We start from the raw sequence: 21975 nt of genomic DNA on the forward strand, positions 1-21975 counted from the left end.
AACCTGTTCCAGTGCGTCACCACCCTCTGTGTGAAAAACTTCCTCCTAATATCTAACCTAAACCTCCCCTGTCCTGGTAATCTCTGACTCTTCTCCAAATGTGCTTTCAGAAGTAGCTGTAGCCCTCAAAATTATCAAAGCAATATGTCAGCAGCAACGGAGCAGAAAGCGCTCTTCAGCCTTTGTCAGTTCTCCCTGAGCAGGACTGTCCTTCTGTCAACGGATTGAATTATATGAAATGTTCCACTTAAGTGCATTTGCTTTCATGCTGAATTTGGTTGGCTGAGATTATCAATCCAGTTTTCTCTCCCTTGAATATATTTGTAGAAGCTAATTCACTTTTCTTAAAAGTCTTTGTGTTGATTGTAGTTCTTTTTTTGAAGTTTTGAGTGTCTTTGTTTCCTTAATGCTGTCATACTCAAACTGTAGCAAGTTTTGCTTTTCTCTAATATCCAGAACACCTCTTTATCAGAGACTTTACCAACCTACTGGGTCTAAAGATTTTTTCAGTTGCTTTTCACAAGTTTTAGTTCTGAGTTTTCTGTATGACTTCAGTCTAACCAGTTTAATTCCTAAGTTGTTCTCATCAAACTTGTGAGGACAGTCATTGTATGTTCGGAAATTTTTTTTGGTGTTTACTTTGTGGAGCTCTATTTTGTTCCTAGTAGTTGGGCTGTCTGAACTTTGAGCACCTGTGTGCTTTGCGGGCTGTTGTTTTGTAGCTGTCTGTTTTTGTTTCATTTTCACTACGGCCACTACATAGTGTGTTTGTTCTGTTACTATCCTAGAAGTACTTTTCCTCCACTTGGAGCTTCACCCATTAATCTTGCTAACCTCAGTTAAAGTTCTATCAGTCTTAATCATTTGAGGTTATGACTCTTCTATTCTCTTGCCTCCCTGTAATAATCTTTCTCCCATCCAACCTTAACTGTACGAATGGTCATTTTGCAATGAAATACCTTGTGTCTAGTTTTTCAAATTACCTAGCCTCTGAGTACTGTCTCTATTCTTACAGTGAAACTTTTTCTCAGTACAGAATATATTTGCTTGTAGCAAACACTACATAGGGTGCGTTCCTACTGAAGTTAAAATATACCATTACAAAGTTACTCTGTTTTTGTATTGAAGGCATTTTGGTGCTTAGCTTTCAGCTTTCTTCCTTTTGACTTTGAGTTGAATGGATTTCGAACACTTTCACTGAAAACTTTTGAGTTTTAGTTAATGCAGTTAAGTACCTGTAGAAATAAATATCATGTGTGCCTTACAGAAATAGAAGTAAATCTAGGATTCTTCAAGAAAGCCCCTCATGGGTAGAAGAAACAAACATCTTTTCCATTGATTGTCTTTTAAAGCAATTTGTTGCTGCTTCCTGTTGATTTGCATCCATAAATCAGAATCCAAAATGTGTGATATTGTGGTAAAAGACCACTGAAGTTTTACTCTGTGGTCTTCTCCCTATTTTTTGTATCCTAGTTTTTTCAGTCCTTATTTTACTGTCAAGATGCAGCACATCAACATCCTCCTGTGCTTTCTACCTTGCAGCTTCATGGTTTTTTTTTTCTTCAAAAACTTCTTTCCCACTATTTTGAATAACCATCTTTCAGTAACAATAATGTCCGGGATCTTAAAGGGTGGTCACCATATTTCCCAGAATGAAGTGAATGATTTCAACTTTCACACAACTACTTTGGTGTGTGATTTATTTAAAAAACAACAAAATAAAAATTGAAGTTCAAATTAAATACTTTGTTTATGAAACACTTGCATATCCTTTTTTACTGTGATAAAACTAAAGGCTGTCTGCAGTTGATGTGTGCTTTGCTGCAATGACTTGTGAATAAGCTGTGACATGGAATAGGGTCAGCCACCATTGCTGCACATTTGTGTTTGTTTTAAGTATTTAAGTATGCATTGTGTTAAGACACCCTAGAACAAAATCTTTGACAGGTCCTTAGTTCCACATAAAAGCAGGTTTGTCTTAAAAAGAAACCTGATCATCTTGCTGTTATTGTGCTATAAAGAATCTGGAAGGAGAATAAAACTGAATCAGAAGATTCAAGGAGGAATGGTTTCAAACTGAGACAGGGGAGGTTTAGGTTAGATATTAGGAGGAAGTTTTTCACACAGAGGGTGGTGACGCACTGGAACAGGTTGCCCAAGGAGGCTGTGGATGCCCCATCCCTGGAGGCATTCAAGGCCAGGCTGGATGTGGCTCTGGGCAGCCTGGTCTGCTGGTTGGTGACCCTGCACACAGCAAGGGGTTGAAACTGGATGATCATTGTGGTCCTTTTCAACACAGGCCATTCTGTGATTCTGTGACAAAATTGCACACCGTAGGCAAGTACTCTGGGGCTGTGTAACTCAATAAAAAATATTTTCTGCCCTGGCCTCCCTGTGAAACCTAAGTGCATTGTTCTGCTATCCTAAATCTCTCAAAACAGCTCAGAATGTGGAGTCAGTGAGTGCTGGATTATGTGCCTCCGCAGTGCATGGGAATCCTAGCTGATGTTAGAAGCTGTCTTACTTAGTTTGATAACACAGTAGCTGAAAGGTTTTGATCTTCTTGGAGAACATGAGAGAAACGTCCTGTAGTTCCTGATGCTTCTGTAGATCAAATGGCAATTTGAGTCCAGAGAGCTGTACAACACATCATTTGTACGAAACAGTCCAACCAATGTAGACGTCAGGGAAAAAAAACTGTAGAAAAGAGAGTTTTTTGCAACTGCTTTTTCTTCTGGCTTTATACTGCTTATGTATACAAATGCTTGCTTTTTAAATTATTGTTGTTTTGATGCATTAGTAATTACTTTTAAGGATTTGTTCTAAATAATGTGATTGCTGCTTGTTGCATTTCCTGGCTCTCTAAGAATTATTACAGCTGAAGGACAACTTGACAAAGGGGCAGTATGCATGATATCAGTTAATAATGTTAACAAATTTGATAAATTCTTCTGGTTTGTAACTGATCTTGCTGCAGATAAAAAGATAGCAAGCTTTCCATGTGAGAAAAACTAGAAGAAATCCTTAATATTGTGTTTGTAGTTGTGTAGCAGGAGAACAGCAGCAGAATTTGCACAGATATTTACCACCAGCTCAGTTCCGCAAGTTCCACTATAGTGCAATTAAGTTCATGGCTTTCCTGTGAAAATACCTAGTAAGATGCTACTCTAGTCTCTACTCTGTAAAGCTAGAAATATAAAGTAAATAGCCTATTCTACCTGTATGGTTCTGAATAAAATGGAAATAGTTTTCTATCAACTGTCAGACTGCTTCAGGCTGAACCGAGGATCTTTCTGTCATTTTCCTCTTATTGCTGCTAATACTCTTCTCCCTTCCCCCCCCACATTGCTTGTGCTTCTTCAGTGCTTATTCATTGCAAAAATGACCTGTAATGAATCTAGTGAATTTATAATGTGAATAAATAGAATTTGAAAGAGGAAAGGCTCTTTAAGTTTTCTAGCTTTACTTGTTTTTCTTTTCTTTTTTTTTTTATTTTCCCCCTATTCCTTTTGCTCAGTGATTGTTGTGTCAGCTCTCCTGAGTAGGAGAGAGAGGACTGGAAAGGTAAAAGTCCAAGAACTCATGAGTTGAGATAAAGACAGTCTACTAGGTGAAGGAAATGCTGTATGCACAAGCAAAGCAAAACAAGGGATTCATTCACTGCTCCCCATTAGCAGGCAGATGTTCATCCATTTCCAGGAAAGCAGGGCTCATCACACATAATAATTCATTGGGAAGACAAATGCCATCACTCCAAACATCAGCACTCCCCTCCCTTCCTCTTTCTGCAGTTCGGACATTCAGCCTTGCTTCTGTAGCTTTAAAATGATATGTAGAACGTTTACATCTCTCAGATTTGTTTCAATTCAGTGAATGATGCTAAAAGTGTCGATTAAAAGTGATATGTGTGTATGTATATATCCTCATGTTTTCAGACAGATTACAAATGGAAAAAAAAAAGCCTATATATTCATGCTGTGGGTGTATGACAGTCAGAAATTGTCACCTTTTTCTCACCATTGCTGGTGTTTTCAAAGAGAAACAGCAGATCGGTTTTCTGACTGCCAGCAAATTGAACTTCACATTCAAACTTCTGTTAAGATGATAGATAATAAAATCTACTGAATTTCTTTTTGATTGCTGAAAAACAGAAGAACCATGTTAGATTATTGGACGTGGAGTTCATGGATACTCAATATGGCGAACACCTGCTAATATAAAAGGATGAGATTTTCGTATTTGATTAAAAAATAGACAAATAACATTGAGTTAAAATGAAAATGACCATTGAGCCCACTACCAAAGCAGCAGTGTGATTCATGTCAGTTCCAAACTGATAGAAATCATGCTAGGTAACCAGGTATGTTTTTGCATTTTTCAACATTTCTTTTTGTAAATGTTTTACGCTTCAGGCTGTTGGTGAAAACAAGTATTTTAAAGTTGATATGGTTTTAAATGAGCACATTCTCTTAATAAGGAACATGTTCTGAGAATTCGGAGAACTGAATCGCGCATGCAGTAATAGTGTTTAGCAGTTACCCTATTGCAGGTGCTTTTAACTGTATTTTAAGATTTATTGATCCCATAATGTTGCTTTTCTTTTTGGTTTTGTTACTTCTCTTCTCGTACCCAAGCAGTTAGCATTGTCACTCTTCAGTAGAGCGCTGGAGCAGATGACTGACTTGACCATGAACACATCCTATGTTTTCTTTCCTTAAACCTTTGAGTATTCCAATTTTAAAAGCCATCCCCAGGTAATGGGAAGGGCCTCTGATAACAACGAAACCATCACCTGATAGATCAGTCTCTCAGCAGGGATGATTTCAGAGACATACTGATGGATATCCCTTCTTCTTGACCATTAGTATGTGGAAGGTTTTTGGTGGGTTTTTTTTTTTTTTCTTGTTTGTTTTTTACCTTTTTTTTTTTTTAAGGAACATTCGGATTTTGTGTTGAGGGACATGGTTTAGTGAATACTAATGTGGTTTAGTGAATAACTGATGATAGGTGGATGGTTGGACTGGATGATCTTGAAGGTCTTTTCCAACCTTGGTTATTCTGTGATCTTTTCACATTTTTCACTGATGGTTTGTGGTACCATGATGCTGGAAGTATGGGTAACAAATGAGGGATCACAGCCCCTTCCAAACGCAGCCCATGGAAGCTCGCTTGTCCAACTCTGATGACATAAGATGTGATGTTTTTAATGTTTTTTGAGCTGTACAAAATCATTTCTGTTGTGCACTCATTTCTTGCGGGCCAGAAGATTTTGTAAAGTTTTCACCTTTTAAAGTTTTCACCTTTAAACCTTTCCTAGTTTAAAGTGCCTTAAGGCTTAGTATGGTGTTAGTTTTTGAAGCAGACATTAATAGTCATAGTGATATTTCCTGTTCTCTGTCAGCTGTTCTCTGAACTCTGGCATAGACTGAGAGTAAGTTCTGGTTTTGGTGCACATGTTTTGGCTGCCAGAAGGGCATAACAGGGGTCAAGGCTTTCTTTGTCACCTTCAGTTTAGTAGCATAAGTCTCTCTGTTTTCTTTTTTTTTTTCTTTTTTTTTTTTTTTCTTTTTTTTTGGCCAGCTGAGATCTGCAATTGAACTATCCTTCTTATTTTGGCATGAAGTTGCTATTTTCCTAAGGAATAGTTTTTGTATGTAGCAATAGCACTACTCTAATGTCTACAAAGTATTGAAGTTACACTGTCAAGGAGGAATTATTTTTACCAGTATTTTCTTGTCAATGTTGTCATAGTAGAGGAAAACACTTCTTTATGGCATCTAATTCTTCCTGATTCCAATCTTGTCACCTTGTTGTTGCTGTGAGGGAAGGAACAAGTAGCTAATGTTTGAATGGAACTAAATTCTTATTAAGTGGCTGCTCTCCTTTCCCGTATTCACAGGATGTTTGCTGCTCAGCTTCTCTACTGTCTATAGCAATATAACTTGAGTGTTGTCACACTGTATCGTCTTCCTTTACTTGCAAGCGTCATTGATTTTGTTGTTGTTATTTATCAGACAGCGTTATTGAAACGGCAGAGTCGATACATTCACTCAACAGTTCCTGAAAATGCAGAGAAGGAAGCTCAGAGCTTATTTGTTACTGAGGTAAAATCGGAACCTTCTGTTTTTGTGTCTGATAACAATATTACACCTGACCTGTATTTATACTGCTTCATTTATTGTTCAAAAAAAAAAAATCAGAAAAAAAATAACCTGAAAAAAAAATGTTGCCATTTAGCTCTCAATATTTTGTTTTGAAAACTAGTTCTCTAGTTTTGTCAAGGAAAAATTTCCAGGAAAAAACAAGTATTTTCTCCTTCAGTGGCTAGAAAAGGATTACAGGATAGCTGTGAGTAGTGTTGCTTGTATCACTGATTTTTGAGGATGGTTCTCCTCCCACCTTCTTTTACTTTTATGCTTTTGACTTTGCCAGTTGAATATGGGTGATGTACATGCACAATATTGATGGCATTACTGAACTGGAATGAATCAACGTGGCTTACTTTTTTATGTTAAACTGTTTAATTCCAGGCATTCTCAATTTATTCACAGTAATCCCATTGTTTGTTGGAACGGAGGTATTCATAGTATTAATGCTTGTGGAGTCCAAAATTTAATCCTTCATTCTCAGTTTCTATGCTATGTGTAAAAAAAGCACATTCTCAAACTCAGTTTCTTTTAATCATTTTTTTGTGTTGGCATTCCCTTAGTTCTGACTGTTAACACAAGACACTTTCTGTCTTGTTGAGGCCTCTTAGGAACAAAAGGCTTCCAATTTTTGTCTTTTTTATATTATCTACTGGTTTTTTTACTAATATACTTCAAGCTTGTGTTTTAACACCTGAAACAACAAGTGTGTGTCTGTTGTAATTTTAACGAAGCTGACAGTTTCAGAAAGCTAAATCTGTTCTAAACCTTCAAGTGATTTCTCCTCAGTGATAGCTACCATTAATACTTAATCCAAATAATTCAAAGATAAATCTGAAAGTGATACACAAGGAGGGAGGAATGCTGTAGGGAATTCAAGAATTTCAATGATTTTCTGCAGAACAAACTGCTTTACAAATATTTAATATTTGAAATAGAAAGAAAATGTTTTTGAACTGTTAGATGCAGTATTTGTGTGCATGTGAATCTGTTAATGGAGCACAAAATTCTGTGCCGCATGACTTCTAACAACAGATTTTGTCAGTTTTATGTTACTTCATTCAAAGCCAAGATAAATCAGTACTTTTATGTTTTAGCAGTATGGGTGGAGTGAGACGGTATTTCCTGTGTCCTAGTCCAGGGCGATTGCTTTTCAACAGCTGAAAGCATATTAAGCATAAATCTAAGAGAAAGGAGTTTTTATTTTCTCCATCAAAGTGCATGAAAAATTCAATATTCTATTTTAGTAATCCATCTGTCCTGTAAGGCTGAGCTTTCTGAAGCGTCAGTCATGTTTTCAGCTGCAGTGAAATGCTGCTTTAACTTTTCAGACAACTGAAGGTGGTTAATCCAGAAGCTGAATGTATTTTCCATTTCTGGTTTTATGTGATACATGTTTCAATAGGATATTATCATATAGACATCACTTATTACAAAAAGCAGCATTGCAAAAGAAAGGAAGTGTACAGAATTTTCAAAGATCACTGCATAATCATAATAGTTCATAAACAGCCATGTCTGAGAAGGTTTTTTTGGTGTGTGTGTCTAGGGAATGCTGGTATAGAGTTGATTGTTTTCCAATTAATATTGATATTTGGTTTCCATTAACATAGTGCATCAGAACCTACAATTCAGACTGGCACGTTGTTAACTATAAATATGAAGATTACTCAGCAGAGTTTCGACAGCTTCCAAAGTAAGTATGTTAGCCACTGATATAATGCAGACTTAAATGTGGTGTGTAACCAGTTATATGCTATACCAATGTGTAGTAAAGACAATAAAGATTTCTAAAATGAAATTAATATGGAATATGAAGTTTTAAGATCTTGTTTTACCATTTTCTGTGAAGATACTGTAGTAACATTGCCTTATTCATAGGGAGGACAAGAATTTCTGTCATTGACAGCTTGTAAGTAACAGAATAGAAACAAACTCATGTAATAGATGAAACACAGGCATGCAATAAATATCACATAAGCTCACAACTGCTTAGTGCTGTTATGTGCCTCTTTCAGAGAAGTTCTTGGATAAAAATAGAATTGCAGATTTAGATGTGCTTTCAGTGCAAAGGAAAAATTACTAATTTAGTTCTCTTTTTTTAGTTCTACATATTTGATCAAATTCAGTGTTGCTTCTAATGACCGATATTCATTTTTATATTTGCATTAATTGTTAATAAAAGCTGTAGAAATTGTTGGAACAAAGGTTTTATTTAAAGTTTATATGAAGATGATTTGATTTCACTGGGAGATATTATTCCCATTAGTGAATAGCTTTGCTATACTTATGGCATATAGATAGGTCTTCTGATGTCTTCCTTCACGTTCCAGAAAGCATTTTGACATAGGGAATAGTTTTTTGACAGAGAGATGGAGAAGGAGGAGCTTCCACTGTTCTTTTTTTAAATTTATTTCTAAAATGTATCTTTTAGATTGACAGACAAACACAGCAACAGCATTGCTTTTGCTCTCATTTGATTTTCCCTTCCTAAGTCCAGATGACCTTTTGCATTGTAGTTTGTTGCAGATGATAATTATTGCACCTAAGATGTTAGGATTACAGCAAACAAGAAGGCATTTGTTTCTCCTCAGTTATACAAAGGGACAGCAGCTAGCAGAACAATAGAAAGAGTGTGTGACCAGATGAGCGAGTTAGGAAAATTGCAGGATAGGAGACAGAGATTTAGCCAGATATTCTTGTACTTCTTCCTCTTCAGCTTGGGAAATAACATGTTTGTTTTTTGGCGTATGGAATATTTAACCAACCACCAAACTTCTAGAATCTTAGAAACGTTTTCTTTCCTAGTAAAGTGACAAAACCGGAGAAGCTTCCAGTGCATTTATATGAAGTGGATGAAGAAGCAGATAAAGACGAGGTGAGATAATAGTAATTCCTTTATTCTGTGTTCACTGAAGAATGTTGAGATAGGGAAAGCAGAGGTTATAAGTTAAGTGTTGATGTCAGTGAGTAAAACCAGCCAGTGCATTGAACAGCCTGATTTAGGGGGGAGGAAGTAGTTACTGTACCTTGTTTGAAATTGCCCTTTATTCCTGAGATCCTACTATGAGTAAAACAAGTTCTGACAGATGTTGAAAATGTAGAAGCTTTTCAACAGTCTTGAAGAATCATCTCGGAGCTTTCATAAAGTCTATTTATATTGTTTCTGTGCAGAGTTGAGTAAAATCATAGGTGAACCTGTTCCGATCTGCAAGTACATGCTGAAGGATGACCATCAATATAGAATAGGTGACAATATAGTCTGAGTTAAAATTAGATTGATAAAAATTTGGATGCGGGATAAGTTCTGAAAATATGTGGTGAAAATGCAAACTAATGAAGTTTTATTAGAATCTTTATTAGTCTTTATTAAAGTCCTATGCGTTTTCATTTTTTGTCTTGGCGTAGGGAAGCCAGAGCTACCTATACTCTCAAGTAGTTTTCCACTATGTTTTGAATGTGGAAGACTTTATTCAATAACTATTTCTGTTATTTGTATGATTTGTTTAGTTTTTCCACACCCTGTTTCAGAACACGAACTGGTAAGAAGCCAGTTCTCCCTTTTCTTAAGAGTACTTGAACTCTTGCATCACTGAAAAAAAAAAAGAATCAAAATCAAAATAAAATGATTTTTGCAGCTTTTATCCTTGATAATTACTTTGTTTATAAATTCCTTGTGTTCAGAACTGCTGCTTGTGAAATAAAGAGAGCTGCTTACAAGTTTTCTCGGATTAAATATGAAAATGTAGTTGAGGAACTGTGTCTGAATGGGGAGATTTCCAAAGAGTCTCAGGATGCCATTTCTCTGTTGTTACTGTTAATGTGCACTGTGATATTTGGACGGACAGATAACTTCATGTATCTGTATCCCAGGTTTTCCAGTTTGTAAGATGAGAATAGTGATGCTCTCTGTTGGGAAGGTTGGTGGGCCCTGCATGTGGCAGGGGGGTTGGAGATTTATGATCCTTGAGCTCCCTTCCAACCTGGGCCATTCTGTGATTCTGTGATACTCAATCTAAGAAGACTTGTCAGAAATAGTACCACATTCATGCTAACAGAAGCAAAACAGTGAGTTAATCAGGGGGAAAAAAAAACACAACAATGTAGATGAAGGTAGGATTTACTGTGATTGTTAGTAGCAAATATGGTTATGGCTAGAATGTGTTAAGTACTGAAAAAATGGATCGCATGAGTATTGCCAGGTAATACATTTCTTCCATGTAATGTAGATGTAAGCAGGGGGGCTTCCTGTTTCATTCTGCCCAATTTCCTGTTAGAGCAGACAGTAACATCAGAGCTCTTCCAGAGTTAATAGTTGCTAGAGAAGAGATCAGCTTCTCTTTGTAGAGGAACTTAAAGTGTAATCAGAGAGATCAGAGAGATTAATGGAAATAGGATGAGGGAAACAGATTGTTTCCTCCTCGGAAGAATATCTTGCTGGTTAAAGTGATGCATTTTTAAAAATATTCTAATAATTTCAAAAACGGAACAGTTGCTTTCTTTCAAATACTTACATATTTGTTTGCCAAAAAGCAGATGTGCAAATCTTAAATTGGAAGGTGTTCTGTCTTTTTTTTTCTCTGTAGATTTTTTGAAAGGTGATTTATTAAGGGAATGATATAGAAAGACAAGGTGGTTAAAACTGGAGGAAAAACAGATAAAGGTTTACTTTACCCTTTTACAAAGGGTAGAATTACCTTTGCAAATGTAATTCATATTATAGAGCCATCAAGTTAATGTTTATAAATGGAATTTTTTAAATCAGCCAGGGTTATGAGGGTTCAGATAAGGAGTTGTTTTTATTGAAACAGTCACTGTTGGAATAAATTTTGAAGCAGTGTCAGTGGGGAAAGATCATTAAAAAAGTGAAGCATAATGTCCAGCAGTAATAAAAATAAGGAAATTAACTTATCAGCTGGGAACAGGAAGTATGTTTTCACTGTGAAAGTAATGTGTTAATGACTGTGAGCTTTGTGTTATTTTGTATTAACAGAAGGTAGCCTGGAAAAATTTGGTAGCTTTTTGGCTTGTAGGCAAGAATTCTACTTTGTAGTAATGGTGTAACTAGAGGGGCCCAAATGATGCTCAGTTTTGCTGTTAGGAAGTATCGTGCAGTTCAGCAGAGCTGGTAAACAGTGCACTTCAGAGGCTTTGAACTGGAAAAGTCTTAACAGAGACAAATCTGAATTTTTAGTAACGCAGGTAATGAAGGAATTCTTGTCATATCAGGTGGTCCTTTTGTGGCTTACGAAAGTAAGGATCTAATTTCATAATTAAATGACGTGCTGTACAGAACCAAGTTCTGACAATCTCATAATCACTTCATCTTCTTGAACTTGTGGTTTTAAACCATCCTTTCTGAGGGGATAACTCCCACCAGTGTAGCAGGAGAAGCATAATTGTAAACCCAGTGTCTTCAGTTGTCTTCTTTGTATCTGGATCTGTATCGAGGAGGCTCAGGGGAGACCTCATTGCTCTCTATAACTTCCTGAAGGGAGGCTGTAGTGAGCTGGGGGTCGGCCTCTTCTCTCGTGTCATCAGTGATAGGACCAGGGGGAATGGCTTCAAGCTACGGCAGGGGAGATTCAGGCTGGACATGAGGAAGTATTACTTCTCAGAAAGGGTGGTCAGGCACTGGAATGGACTGCCCAGGGAGGTGGTGGAGTCACCGAGCCTGGGGGTGTTCAAGGAAAGGCTGGATGTTGTGTTGAGGGACATGGTTTAGTGGGAGCTGTTGGGAATAGGTGAACGGTTGGACTGGGTGATCTTTTAGGTCTTTTCCAACCTTGGTGATTCTGTGATTCTATGGATTGTGGAGCAACAAGAATTAGGTAATGAAGAACAGAGTGAAGGACTAATGAACTGAAGATGTGAAACAAGTAGGCTGCACTGCTTAAAGAGAGAGATTCATGGAGGCATGTGAAAATTTAGTACTTTCAGTCCTTGCTTCTAGGACACCTGTCAGGTGTTATGAAAGCTGGCAACTATGTCACCTTTGCTGGACCTCATTTCCTTTCAGGCAGACTATAATTTTTGCAGGAACGGATTGACACAACTTTTGCCTTCAGTTAGCAGTTTTTTGAAGTTCACTTGTGCATATGCCTATAAGTATGCAAGCTAGACAGAATAAATAAGCTGTAAATAAATCAACTAGGAATGTCTTACGGAGTGTTTCTTGTTTTAATTCTAGAAACCAATGAATATTATTCAAAATTTGGTTCAGCTGTTAAACTCATGACTGTGTCACTCATGTTACTACTTTCTGTGCTACTTTCTCTTATTAACTGAGGAAAGCACTTAGAAGAAGTAGATGATAGCAGTTGAGGAATTTTTTGTGGCCTTGTTTTCAATTGGACACGGCTGATTTTAAATGGTTGGTATGATAAGAGTTTTTTTCTGTAGATGGTTGAAACTTTACAAGTCTAATTAATTAATGCTTTTGTTGTGTCAGAACGGATTACCTCAACTACAAACAATGGCAAAGTGTCTGCATGGTACTGCTTTTAATGATTGCTTGAATTGATGATTTAATACTTATTATGTGGAAGTTGTAAATCTGTCATTTTGATTGGTTCAATAGTAGTGTACTACTTTTCAGGTGTTAGTAATGTCCTGGGTCTGGATGTAGTTCCAAATTCCATGAACTGGCAGATGTAAGTGGTATACAGGCAGTGCATGTGCTGACTGATACACGCACAGGATCTGTAGTTCTTGTATTTGCCATTGCTGACAAATTTGGTCTTATTTGTCTTAGAAAGCTTGAGTTCTGAAATGCAAATGGTCAGAATGAATTAAAAAATACAGGAACTTAGCTCTCTGTAAATTATTAAAAAAAATGTCTTTGAAATAATAAAGTAATGAAGTAATGTGTATTAAAGCAAATTGTTTGAGAAGTCTTTTTGGAAGTTTTGGGTAAGCGCTGTCTTATATTGTTCTTTCTGATAATAGAAATTGCTAATATTTCCTGCAACATGAGATTAGAATACACAAAGAAAGCTTACAGAGTAAATTCTATTGAGCTTTTCATCTTTAGCCCTTCTCAGGGGAATTTATCTTGTCTAATATTTGGCTATCTAAAGCTCTAATCTTCTGTCTATTTGGATCATCCTACTGGCCACAGAGAAAATCTATGTGTATAAGTAGCTTGTATATAAGTAGCTTGTTGCATATCAAAAGTTAGACAAGGTCAGTCTCATCCCTCTCCTTTAATTAAAATATTTAGAATTAGAAAGGTTCATAATTTTATAGAGCATTTCTATCATTACATTTTGAACACAGCTATTCCATCTTTAAAAAAATAACTTTTGAAATTTGCTGATGTATGTCACAGTTTCAGTCTGCGATGCCAAACTTTTTTTCCTTCCTTCCTTCCTTCATCTCCAGGATGCAGCATCTCTTGGGTCTCAGAAAGGTGGAATAACAAAACAAGGATGGCTGTACAAAGGCAACATGAACAGTGCAATCAGTGTGACAATGAGAGTAAGTTTATGAATGTCCTACACATGATGAATAATGAACACCCTTATTAAAATACCACTGTGCCTTTGTGAAGTCCATTTTCATGTGCTTTACTTGTTACAAAAAAAGCATAGCATGAATGAGAGATGCCTCTCATTTTTAATATACCTAAAAAAAAAAAGCATTAAAAATTAAGTAGGTGAGAGAAATGTAGTGTTTTAAAAACCTTTCTCACCTACACTCTAGAATGTTAATAGTAGAAAAGGGGCAACGTAGTACAAATTCTTGTTTGTATTGCCTTTTTATTTAGAAACCAATGGTTATCACAATAAATACCTATTTCACATATAATAGCTGTAGAGTAAGTTATAAATAATGCAGTAAAATCTTACTTTTACAGACTTTTCATTTTAAAATTCTTTCTTATGCATTACTGATTTCAGCATTGTTTTCTAATGGTGCTGATTAGGTTACATGCAAGTAAAAGCTTTTCTCCTGTAACTGACTGTGTAAATAGCACTTCTATGTTTTATTACATGAAACTGATTAATACCAGTCTTATAATTCTTTTTCTTTACACCTTTTTTTTTTCCCTAGTCATTTAAAAGAAGATTTTTCCACTTAATCCAACTTGGTGATGGATCCTATAATCTCAATTTCTACAAAGATGAAAAAATATCAAAAGAACCTAAGGGATCTATATTTCTGGATTCATGCATGGGAGTGGTTCAGGTAATTATAAATATTCTGCTTGCTCTTAATTCTGCATGTTATGTGAAATTATTTTAGAAAAATAAAGAAATACAGATAACTTTGGTCATAGATAAGCATCTGCTATGCAGACGAACAACTGCATATGCTGCAAAAACAGTGAACAAGATTTTAAATTGGAAGACACTGAGTTTGAAAAATGTTTCTGAAAGCAGCAGAAGTTGTTGGTTGATGTCAAATATTTCTCAAAAATATGTAACAGAATTTTAAGGTGAAGGCATAAAACAGCATCCTGAAATTATGGCAAAGTAATGACTGCAAAAAAATTTAGTGTTAAGTTCAGTTACATTTTGTTCTTACATGGGCTGTAGAATGTTTTCCATAGCTTCTTGTGTGGGATTTGTGTTGTGGGAATTGTATTAAATTCAGTCATCCTTCCAGATGCTTTCATTTGACCTTTATAACATTACTTGCACGTGCTTCTCTTTATTAAAAAAAGTTACGGGCTTTGGTAAAAAATGTTTGTCTGTAGCAAGTGCCAAAGAAAAGAGCTGGGTTTTTATTGTGATTCTGTTACGTATTTACAGTAAATTACTTAACTGTTTTGTTGGGCACAGCATACCTGGAAAAAAGCATTGGGTTTTAGAGTTCTGTTAACTTTAATAGAAATATATTTTAAAAATACGTTTTTTTTTTTAGCATAAAGTTGTTTGAAAATTTATGCAAAGAGATACAACAAGTCTACAGAAGATTTTCTTTTGCAAATATTGTAATAGTGGTTTTGGATACATATTTAATAGGCACTTCATATTAAAAGTCCTGTAACTATAATAAATTTATTCGTATTGCAAGTTTACACAATATATAGGTTTACACAAGTTATTTTACTTTACATTTTCAGCCAGTTCCACTACAGCTACTTTCATTCATGTTTTTGAAGCAATCAAACCAACAAACAAACAAAAAAACCAGTTCCTAAACAAATTTATAGTCTTTGTTTTCTAGTTCTTATAGTGCAGTTTTCCTTTAGTTTTTCTGACAAACTTCTTTTGCTTTGTTGCATTATAGTAATGTACTTGTTCAAAATGCAGACTTTTTTTGTTAAAAAATCTGAAATGCAGAATTGTTGGATAAAACAGCTTAATTTGATTTGTGAGTAGGTAGAATATAGAGATGTCATTGTTAGATCTTCTATTTTATTATAGAACAATAAAGTCAGACGTTTTGCATTTGAACTCAAGATGCAAGACAAGAGTAGTTACCTTTTAGCTGCAGACAGTGAACTTGAAATGGAAGAATGGATAAACACTCTGAACAAAATCCTTCAGCTTAACTTTGAGGCTGCAATGCAAGAAAAGAGAAATGGAGAATCTCATGAAGGTAAGCAGTATTTCTCACAATGCTGGCAACAATGACTGCACACGTGCATTCAGAAATAAAGGCTGCTAAAACTTACTTTGTTTTGGTCGTAAGAAATTGTACATCTTTTCATTGTTTGTTGTAATGATAAGAATTTTGGCCATTAGACATCAGTATAGGACAGTTCTCTATTGATTTGGCCTGTGTAATGTCTAGAACAGGATACTGAGACTGACAGAAGTCTAGGTGACAGAACCCATAGTGAAGAATCATCACCAAAATAGTTTGAGGAAGAGAGACAACTGAGAAGGGACTTGTTTGAAAAAGCATAAAATACTGGTGAAAATGGAATAATCTATTCTGTCTGTCTCTAGACAGAACAAGGCATTGTGGTAACTTAAGGTACTTAAATGTAACTTTCATCACCACATTACAGGACTCATACAGATTGCTTGGGCGTAGCTTATTTTCTATTGGAACTCTTTAAGTATGAATAAGCCAGACAACTATAAGGACTGTGGTGTAATTATAGTTAATAGTTGGGTGACCAAAGGATAGTCTGTATGTCCTCTTGTGTGTTTTTTGTGCTGAGAGTTTATGGGGAAAGAAAACTAGTATTGAACTAAGGGCATGCCTGTCCATAAGAATCCTGAAGAGGTAATAGGAAGTTGATCTACTTATAGATATCACTATATGCCAAAGGAAAATTAGAATTTAAAATTAGTTATCATGTATTTTGGTGAAGATCATCAGAATTTAACATGATACATTTGCAACAAAATCAAAAAAAGGGATGCCTACAGCTTTGTGAAGGACGTTTTGGTCAGTGACCACCAACTAACTTAGAACCAGAAGATGCTTATAGCTAACAGAATGATTGATTTGTAACTCCAGTAACCACTGAAAAGTAGACTTCAAAATCTGTACAGAGGGAACTTGCTTTGAGGCCAAGGTGCAGTTCATGGTAGAAAGAGTGACATAAATTTGTTCACAGAGCATCTTCTTTCATCACGCAAATATCAAAATTAGTATTAAAACTGATGTTTATTTTCTAGGTAATATTAGGAATAACTGCTAGTTTAGCAATTTATGTAAGTGATTACATCTTTTAAGAAGTCATTGCATCAAAGTGAAATGGTGGAATCAACTACAACCTGTTTATGTTAGTTGTTATTTTGAAAAGATATGAGTTACGAACAAACTACTCAGAAATAGCTTTGCTTCAGAATTTTGGAAGTCTTTTTTTAATGTGTGTTTTAATTGCAGATGATGAACAAAGCAAGATGGAAAGCTCATCAAGTAGTTTTGACAGTTATTATCCTGAAATTACAAAGGTAATTTATATAGTAAATGATTACCCAGGGTATGAAGTACTAAGCATAGTGATTAGTCATGTGAACTTCCAGTAAAGGTGAGTTGTTTCCTTCCAGTTTGTTTGTGGTAGTTTAAAAGCTCTTGTCAATTGGAGTAGTTATTGAGCTTCTCCATTTATTTTTTTAAATTTTTTTAAGACAACCTGGCTGGTCTCTTCAATATTTATTTAAAGCAGCTCTACATGCTGTCTAAAAGCAGCATTTTTAGTTTATTATATTCTGCATAATTTGTATTGTTTTATTGCGTACAGGTAAGTGCTAATGCACTGATCTAGTTATGCTAAACTATAGAGAAGCTTAATAACAGTAATGATGTGAATGTGTTCTAAAGTACTTGTGCTTGTAATGAGGCTGCAAAATCATGGATACTTCCTGTGTTGGCATAGTTCTTGGATTTTAATTTTGTTTTTATAGAAGTGTTGTAGACTCCTGAATTACCTTTAAGATGAAACTCTAGAAACCTTTCCATTATTACATATCCATAAAAAAATCCCTGGAAAAGATTGTTCAGCTAATGTTTTATGACAACGTGAACATTTTTCCACTGTGACAATGTCTAATAAATAAGATGAAATAGAAAAAGAAGAAAATTGAATAGCAGTGCACAGAAAATAATTGTTACTCTTCCATAGCCAATGTACAGACTTCATTATATTAGCGACTTGTCTGATATAAGTAAGTTTTGTGAATACTCTATGGGAGAATTTTTTGTTGAATTATGAAGGGACTGGAGCTAGTAACATTCTTCTATTGTAGTTGCAGAATCCAAGCTTCGTACTATTTTTTGCAGTTTTGAAGCTTTTCTCTTTGTTCATGCTTTAGAATGCTCTCCTTTTCAGAGGGTCTGTCTGACGTAGTCACTAGTCCCGAAGGAGTACAGGGTATAAATCAAGAGCATGCAGTAAGACAGATGTTCACTATTTGCCAGTACATCAAAAAACTCAGAATACAGTAACGGGTTTTTAGCACCCAAGCTGGTTCTTTGACAGTTCTTAGTATAACCATATTATAATCAACTTTGTACACGCATACAAAAAACTATTATGTTAACCTCAGCTATAGCTGCATTTGGAAATTAGTTGGGATTTTGGTGCATATGATCAAGTTTGCCTTGGAAGAGCTGTAAGTATCAAACAGCATGATTATGTGAGGCTATGGAAAAATAATTTCAGTTACAAATATAAAAAGATGTTCTTACTGTATGGAAGAGTTTTCTTTCTTTATTGTTGAAGCTATCAGAATACTTAGGTTCCATATAACCTCTGGTGTGAATTCTGGTGTGAAGGGCTGTAGCACCTGCATATAATTTTAGTAAAAAAAAAAAAGCTGCTTCCTGTTTCCATAACCTTTCCATGCCCTCTAAGCTAAATATTTTTCTAGCATGTTATTTTCCTCAGCTCTTTAAGCACTGGCTTTTTTTTCTTTTTTTTTTTTTTCCCTGTGGATGCAACCTGTTTAAATTTCTGTTTCCTTCAAAATAAACTATTTGGTTTTCCCATTCAAGTTCACATTTACTATTTGTTCGAAAGCATTTTTTTCTTGCCCTTTTTTTGCCTGCGAAGAACAGGGAAACTTCTGCCTGCTTGCATTTTTACGTTACTTATGCCTTAACTTGATTATTTTATGTAAATGCTGTTTCTTTTGAGGATTTTTGTCCTCTGTTTTTTCTTGCATTGTTTTTTCAACTATTATTTTTGGCTTGTTGGTGGTTTTTTTTTCTGTTTTTGTGTGTGTGTGTGTGTATGTGTTTGTTTGGGGGGGGGTTGAAGGAAGGAAGATTTAGGTTGGATGTTAGGGGGAAGTTCTTCACAAGGAGAGTGGTTAGGCCCTGGAACGGGCTGCCCAGGGAGGTTGTGGATGCCCCGTCCTTGGACGTGTTCAAGGCCAGGTTGGACGGGGTCCTGGGCAACCTGATCTAAATGTGTATGTTTGGTGGCCCTGCTAGGCAGGGAGGTTGGAACTACATGATCCTTGAGGTCCTTTCCAACCCGGGTGATTCTGTGATTCTGTGATTCTGTGATTCTGTGATTCTGTGATTCTGTGATTCTGTGATTCTGTGATTCTGTGATTCTGTGATTCTGTGATTCTGTGATTCTGTGATTCTGTGGGTTGTTTTTGTGGTGTTTTTTTTTTTTTTTTTTTTTGACCAATGGAAGACTTTTAAGGCATTGAGCCTTCTTTTAAATAAGTTGTTTTATTATTGTTGTTGGTTCTGAGGGGAGACTCTCACAATAATTGACCCCATATCCTTATGAAGAAAAAGAAATTCCTTCAAGGGTGATTTTAGAGCATCTCACAGTGAGGAAAAACAGTTTTCGTAGAAAATGTTTAACTTTTGTGAGTAAATCTCTGAAACTTCATTTTTCAAGTCAACAGCTGTTATTTTATAACATTAAATAAGATTGTTCTGTGCACTTCAATGTGTAGTGTACACACACATAACTGAATGTCTGTCCTACCTACTTCATGTTCCTTTTATCTGCAATTTAAGTACCAAGAGTAAATACAGATTTTTTTTTTTCCCCAAATCTTCATTAAATATTAAAAAAACAACAACAACAAAAAACAACTAGAATCTAGACCTTGGTCTTAAATGCATGTGTTGCTGTCATAATCAGTGTGGCCAAGCACCTCCTTAACCATTATGTTTCTTAGTATGTTTTCAGGTAGGAAAGCATTGTCCCTGTTATGCTAATGAGGAAATTGAATTAGTCACTGCCAAGCTATGGGGAGAGTTGATGACTGTATATGTAGTACCATTCTCATTTCTTGATTTCTGACCAACTCCATATGAATCTACCCATCAAAAATATATAGGTTTTTGTCTTGTCCCTACTGGGTAAAATGCTTAACAAATCTAAAACCACTTAATATGCTTTAGCTGAAGAAATTTCTATCTTGCTCTTATGACTAGGTCATTTCCCTTTTCAGCTCTTGTAATTGTTCTTTTTCCAAGACGTACTCATTAACTTCTTGTCATCTTTAAGCTTCATCACAGTTTAGTCTTGTATATCTTGATCAGCTGCTCAACAAGCAAAATCTGCCAGTACTCTGCTGGAATCGAGTGTATTATTCGTGTTTTCCACAGCAACTGTTGCCTTTTTCTCCTGTGCCCACTAAAGACCACAGTAAAGTAAATCCACTGAGCCATCCATATTAAAAATCACACCTCAAAAGTTCCTCTTCTGTTATGTATCCTTTAGGTCAATTTTTATCGTTATTATTGGCCTGTAATAAGATTTGAGCTATTAGAGCTGGTAGTTCATTGTTTGTTTGTTTGTTTTTTCTTGACAAAAATCAGAAGTTTCTTCAACCTGACAAAGCAGATGCAGATATTCAGCTGATGGTCAGTGATGAGCATTTTGGTTTGGTAAAACCTTTTAAACTATTACAAGATGATCAAAGATAGATACCTGCCTGTAAAGTATGACTTTGTATTCCTGTTTAGCTATGCTCTGGGAATGGCAACTCTACAACCCTGTTAATTTTGGCTCAGGGATATGCCCATTTCTAATCTCTTCTGACTTTAAAAATCATACAAGACCTTTTTATGGAAAAGAAGCCTATGCATAACACCAGTTTTCACCTTCTATTTTGTTCCACTTCCTTTATTTTAATGTTAATATGTAGGTCTCCACAAATCCTGGTCAAGATAGGTGTACCTCCTAGCTCTGCAAAGTAACTTTTCTGTGTGGGACTTTTGTCTTCTGGAAAGTTTGGGTTTGCTTTTGTTTTTGTTTTCATCTACCCACAGGAAAACCACTTATTTGGCAGTAAAGCTCAAGGAAAAAAAAAGAAAACAACAAAAAAAGTATCAAGGGGGGAGCCTCTGATCACATTTCTTAACTTAGCTAACCTGTTGCTTACTGAGAAATATTACGGTCTCGTTGCAGCTCTGAGTAATGACTAACCTACACTCATACTTTGTTTTTTACAATTAAATCATTTTCTGAAGATTATTTATTGTTTAAGGAAAGAATGTGCTACATGAGCTGCACTGGAGTGTACTTTCAATGAATTTGGAAACTTCGATGCTGCTGGTGTTGGTGGGTTTTTATATTTTGGTGACTGAGAAAGATGTAAGAGGAAAGGAACTGTCTCTCACTTTTTACTTGGGTGTGATGGAGCAATATAAACTAAGGAGGAGATTAGGACTAGAGGGAATGGCCTCAAGTTGTGCCAGGGGAGCTTCAGGCTGGGCATAAGGAAATATTTCCTTGAGAGAGCGGTCTGGTGCTGGAATGGGCTGCCCTGGGAGTTGGAGGAGTCAATGACCCTGGAGATGTTTAAGGAATGCTTAGACGTTGTGTTGAGGTGCATGGTGCAGTGAGAACTATTAGTGTCAGGTGGACAGTTGGACTGGATGATCTTGTAGGTCTTTTCCAACCTTGGTGATTCTATGATTCTATGAGTTTCGTAGTTTAGAGAGAGAAGAGTGTATGAATTAAAAGCATTTAAAGCTTTGAACACAGAGGGGAAAAAAAAAAAAACAAACAAAAAAAACCAGGAGTGAAATAGTGAAGTATCTTCATTTAATACATGATACTAAGACCTTTTTTCTTGTTTTGGATAGAGTACCAGAGAAGCAGAAATCAAGCTGAAAAGTGAAAGCAGAGTTAAACTTTTTGCCTTGGATCCAGATGCACAGGTTAGACTTCTTACAAGGAAGCATGTTATTTTCTTTTCTCTTGATCCTTTTGAAATGAAAACCAACATACTTAGATTTCCTTTTCTTTTGTCTTTTTAAAGAAACTCGACTTTTCTGGTATTGAACCAGAAGTGAAGCCATTTGAAGAGAAATTTGGAAAAAAAATACTTGTGAAGTGTAATGATTTATCTTTCAATTTGCAAAGCTGCGTTGCTGAAAATGAAGAAGGACCAACAACAAATGTAAATAATTGTTTTCTATTAATATTGTCTTTAATGCT

At 35.7% G+C, this 21975-nt stretch overlaps 1 protein-coding gene across 11 annotated transcripts in view; it reads left to right on the plus strand.

Annotated features, from left to right (window-relative positions):
• Positions 1–21975, plus strand: part of LOC128092197 (dedicator of cytokinesis protein 9) — a 120241-nt gene that overhangs the window by 37685 nt on the left and 60581 nt on the right. For all 11 annotated transcript variants that reach the window (XM_052705790.1, XM_052705799.1, XM_052705793.1 and 8 more), the window contains exons 3-11: positions 6015–6104; positions 7760–7842; positions 8955–9024; positions 13530–13625; positions 14202–14336; positions 15521–15695; positions 16941–17008; positions 21621–21695; positions 21797–21937. In XM_052705790.1, coding sequence (XP_052561750.1) covers positions 6015–6104; positions 7760–7842; positions 8955–9024; positions 13530–13625; positions 14202–14336; positions 15521–15695; positions 16941–17008; positions 21621–21695; positions 21797–21937 — 933 coding nt within the window. The remainder of the gene's footprint in view (positions 1–6014; positions 6105–7759; positions 7843–8954; positions 9025–13529; positions 13626–14201; positions 14337–15520; positions 15696–16940; positions 17009–21620; positions 21696–21796; positions 21938–21975) is intronic.

Source organism: Tympanuchus pallidicinctus, unplaced genomic scaffold, assembly GCF_026119805.1.
Source record: "Tympanuchus pallidicinctus isolate F22 unplaced genomic scaffold, pur_lepc_1.0 scaffold6, whole genome shotgun sequence".
Taxonomy (NCBI): domain Eukaryota; kingdom Metazoa; phylum Chordata; class Aves; order Galliformes; family Phasianidae; genus Tympanuchus; species Tympanuchus pallidicinctus.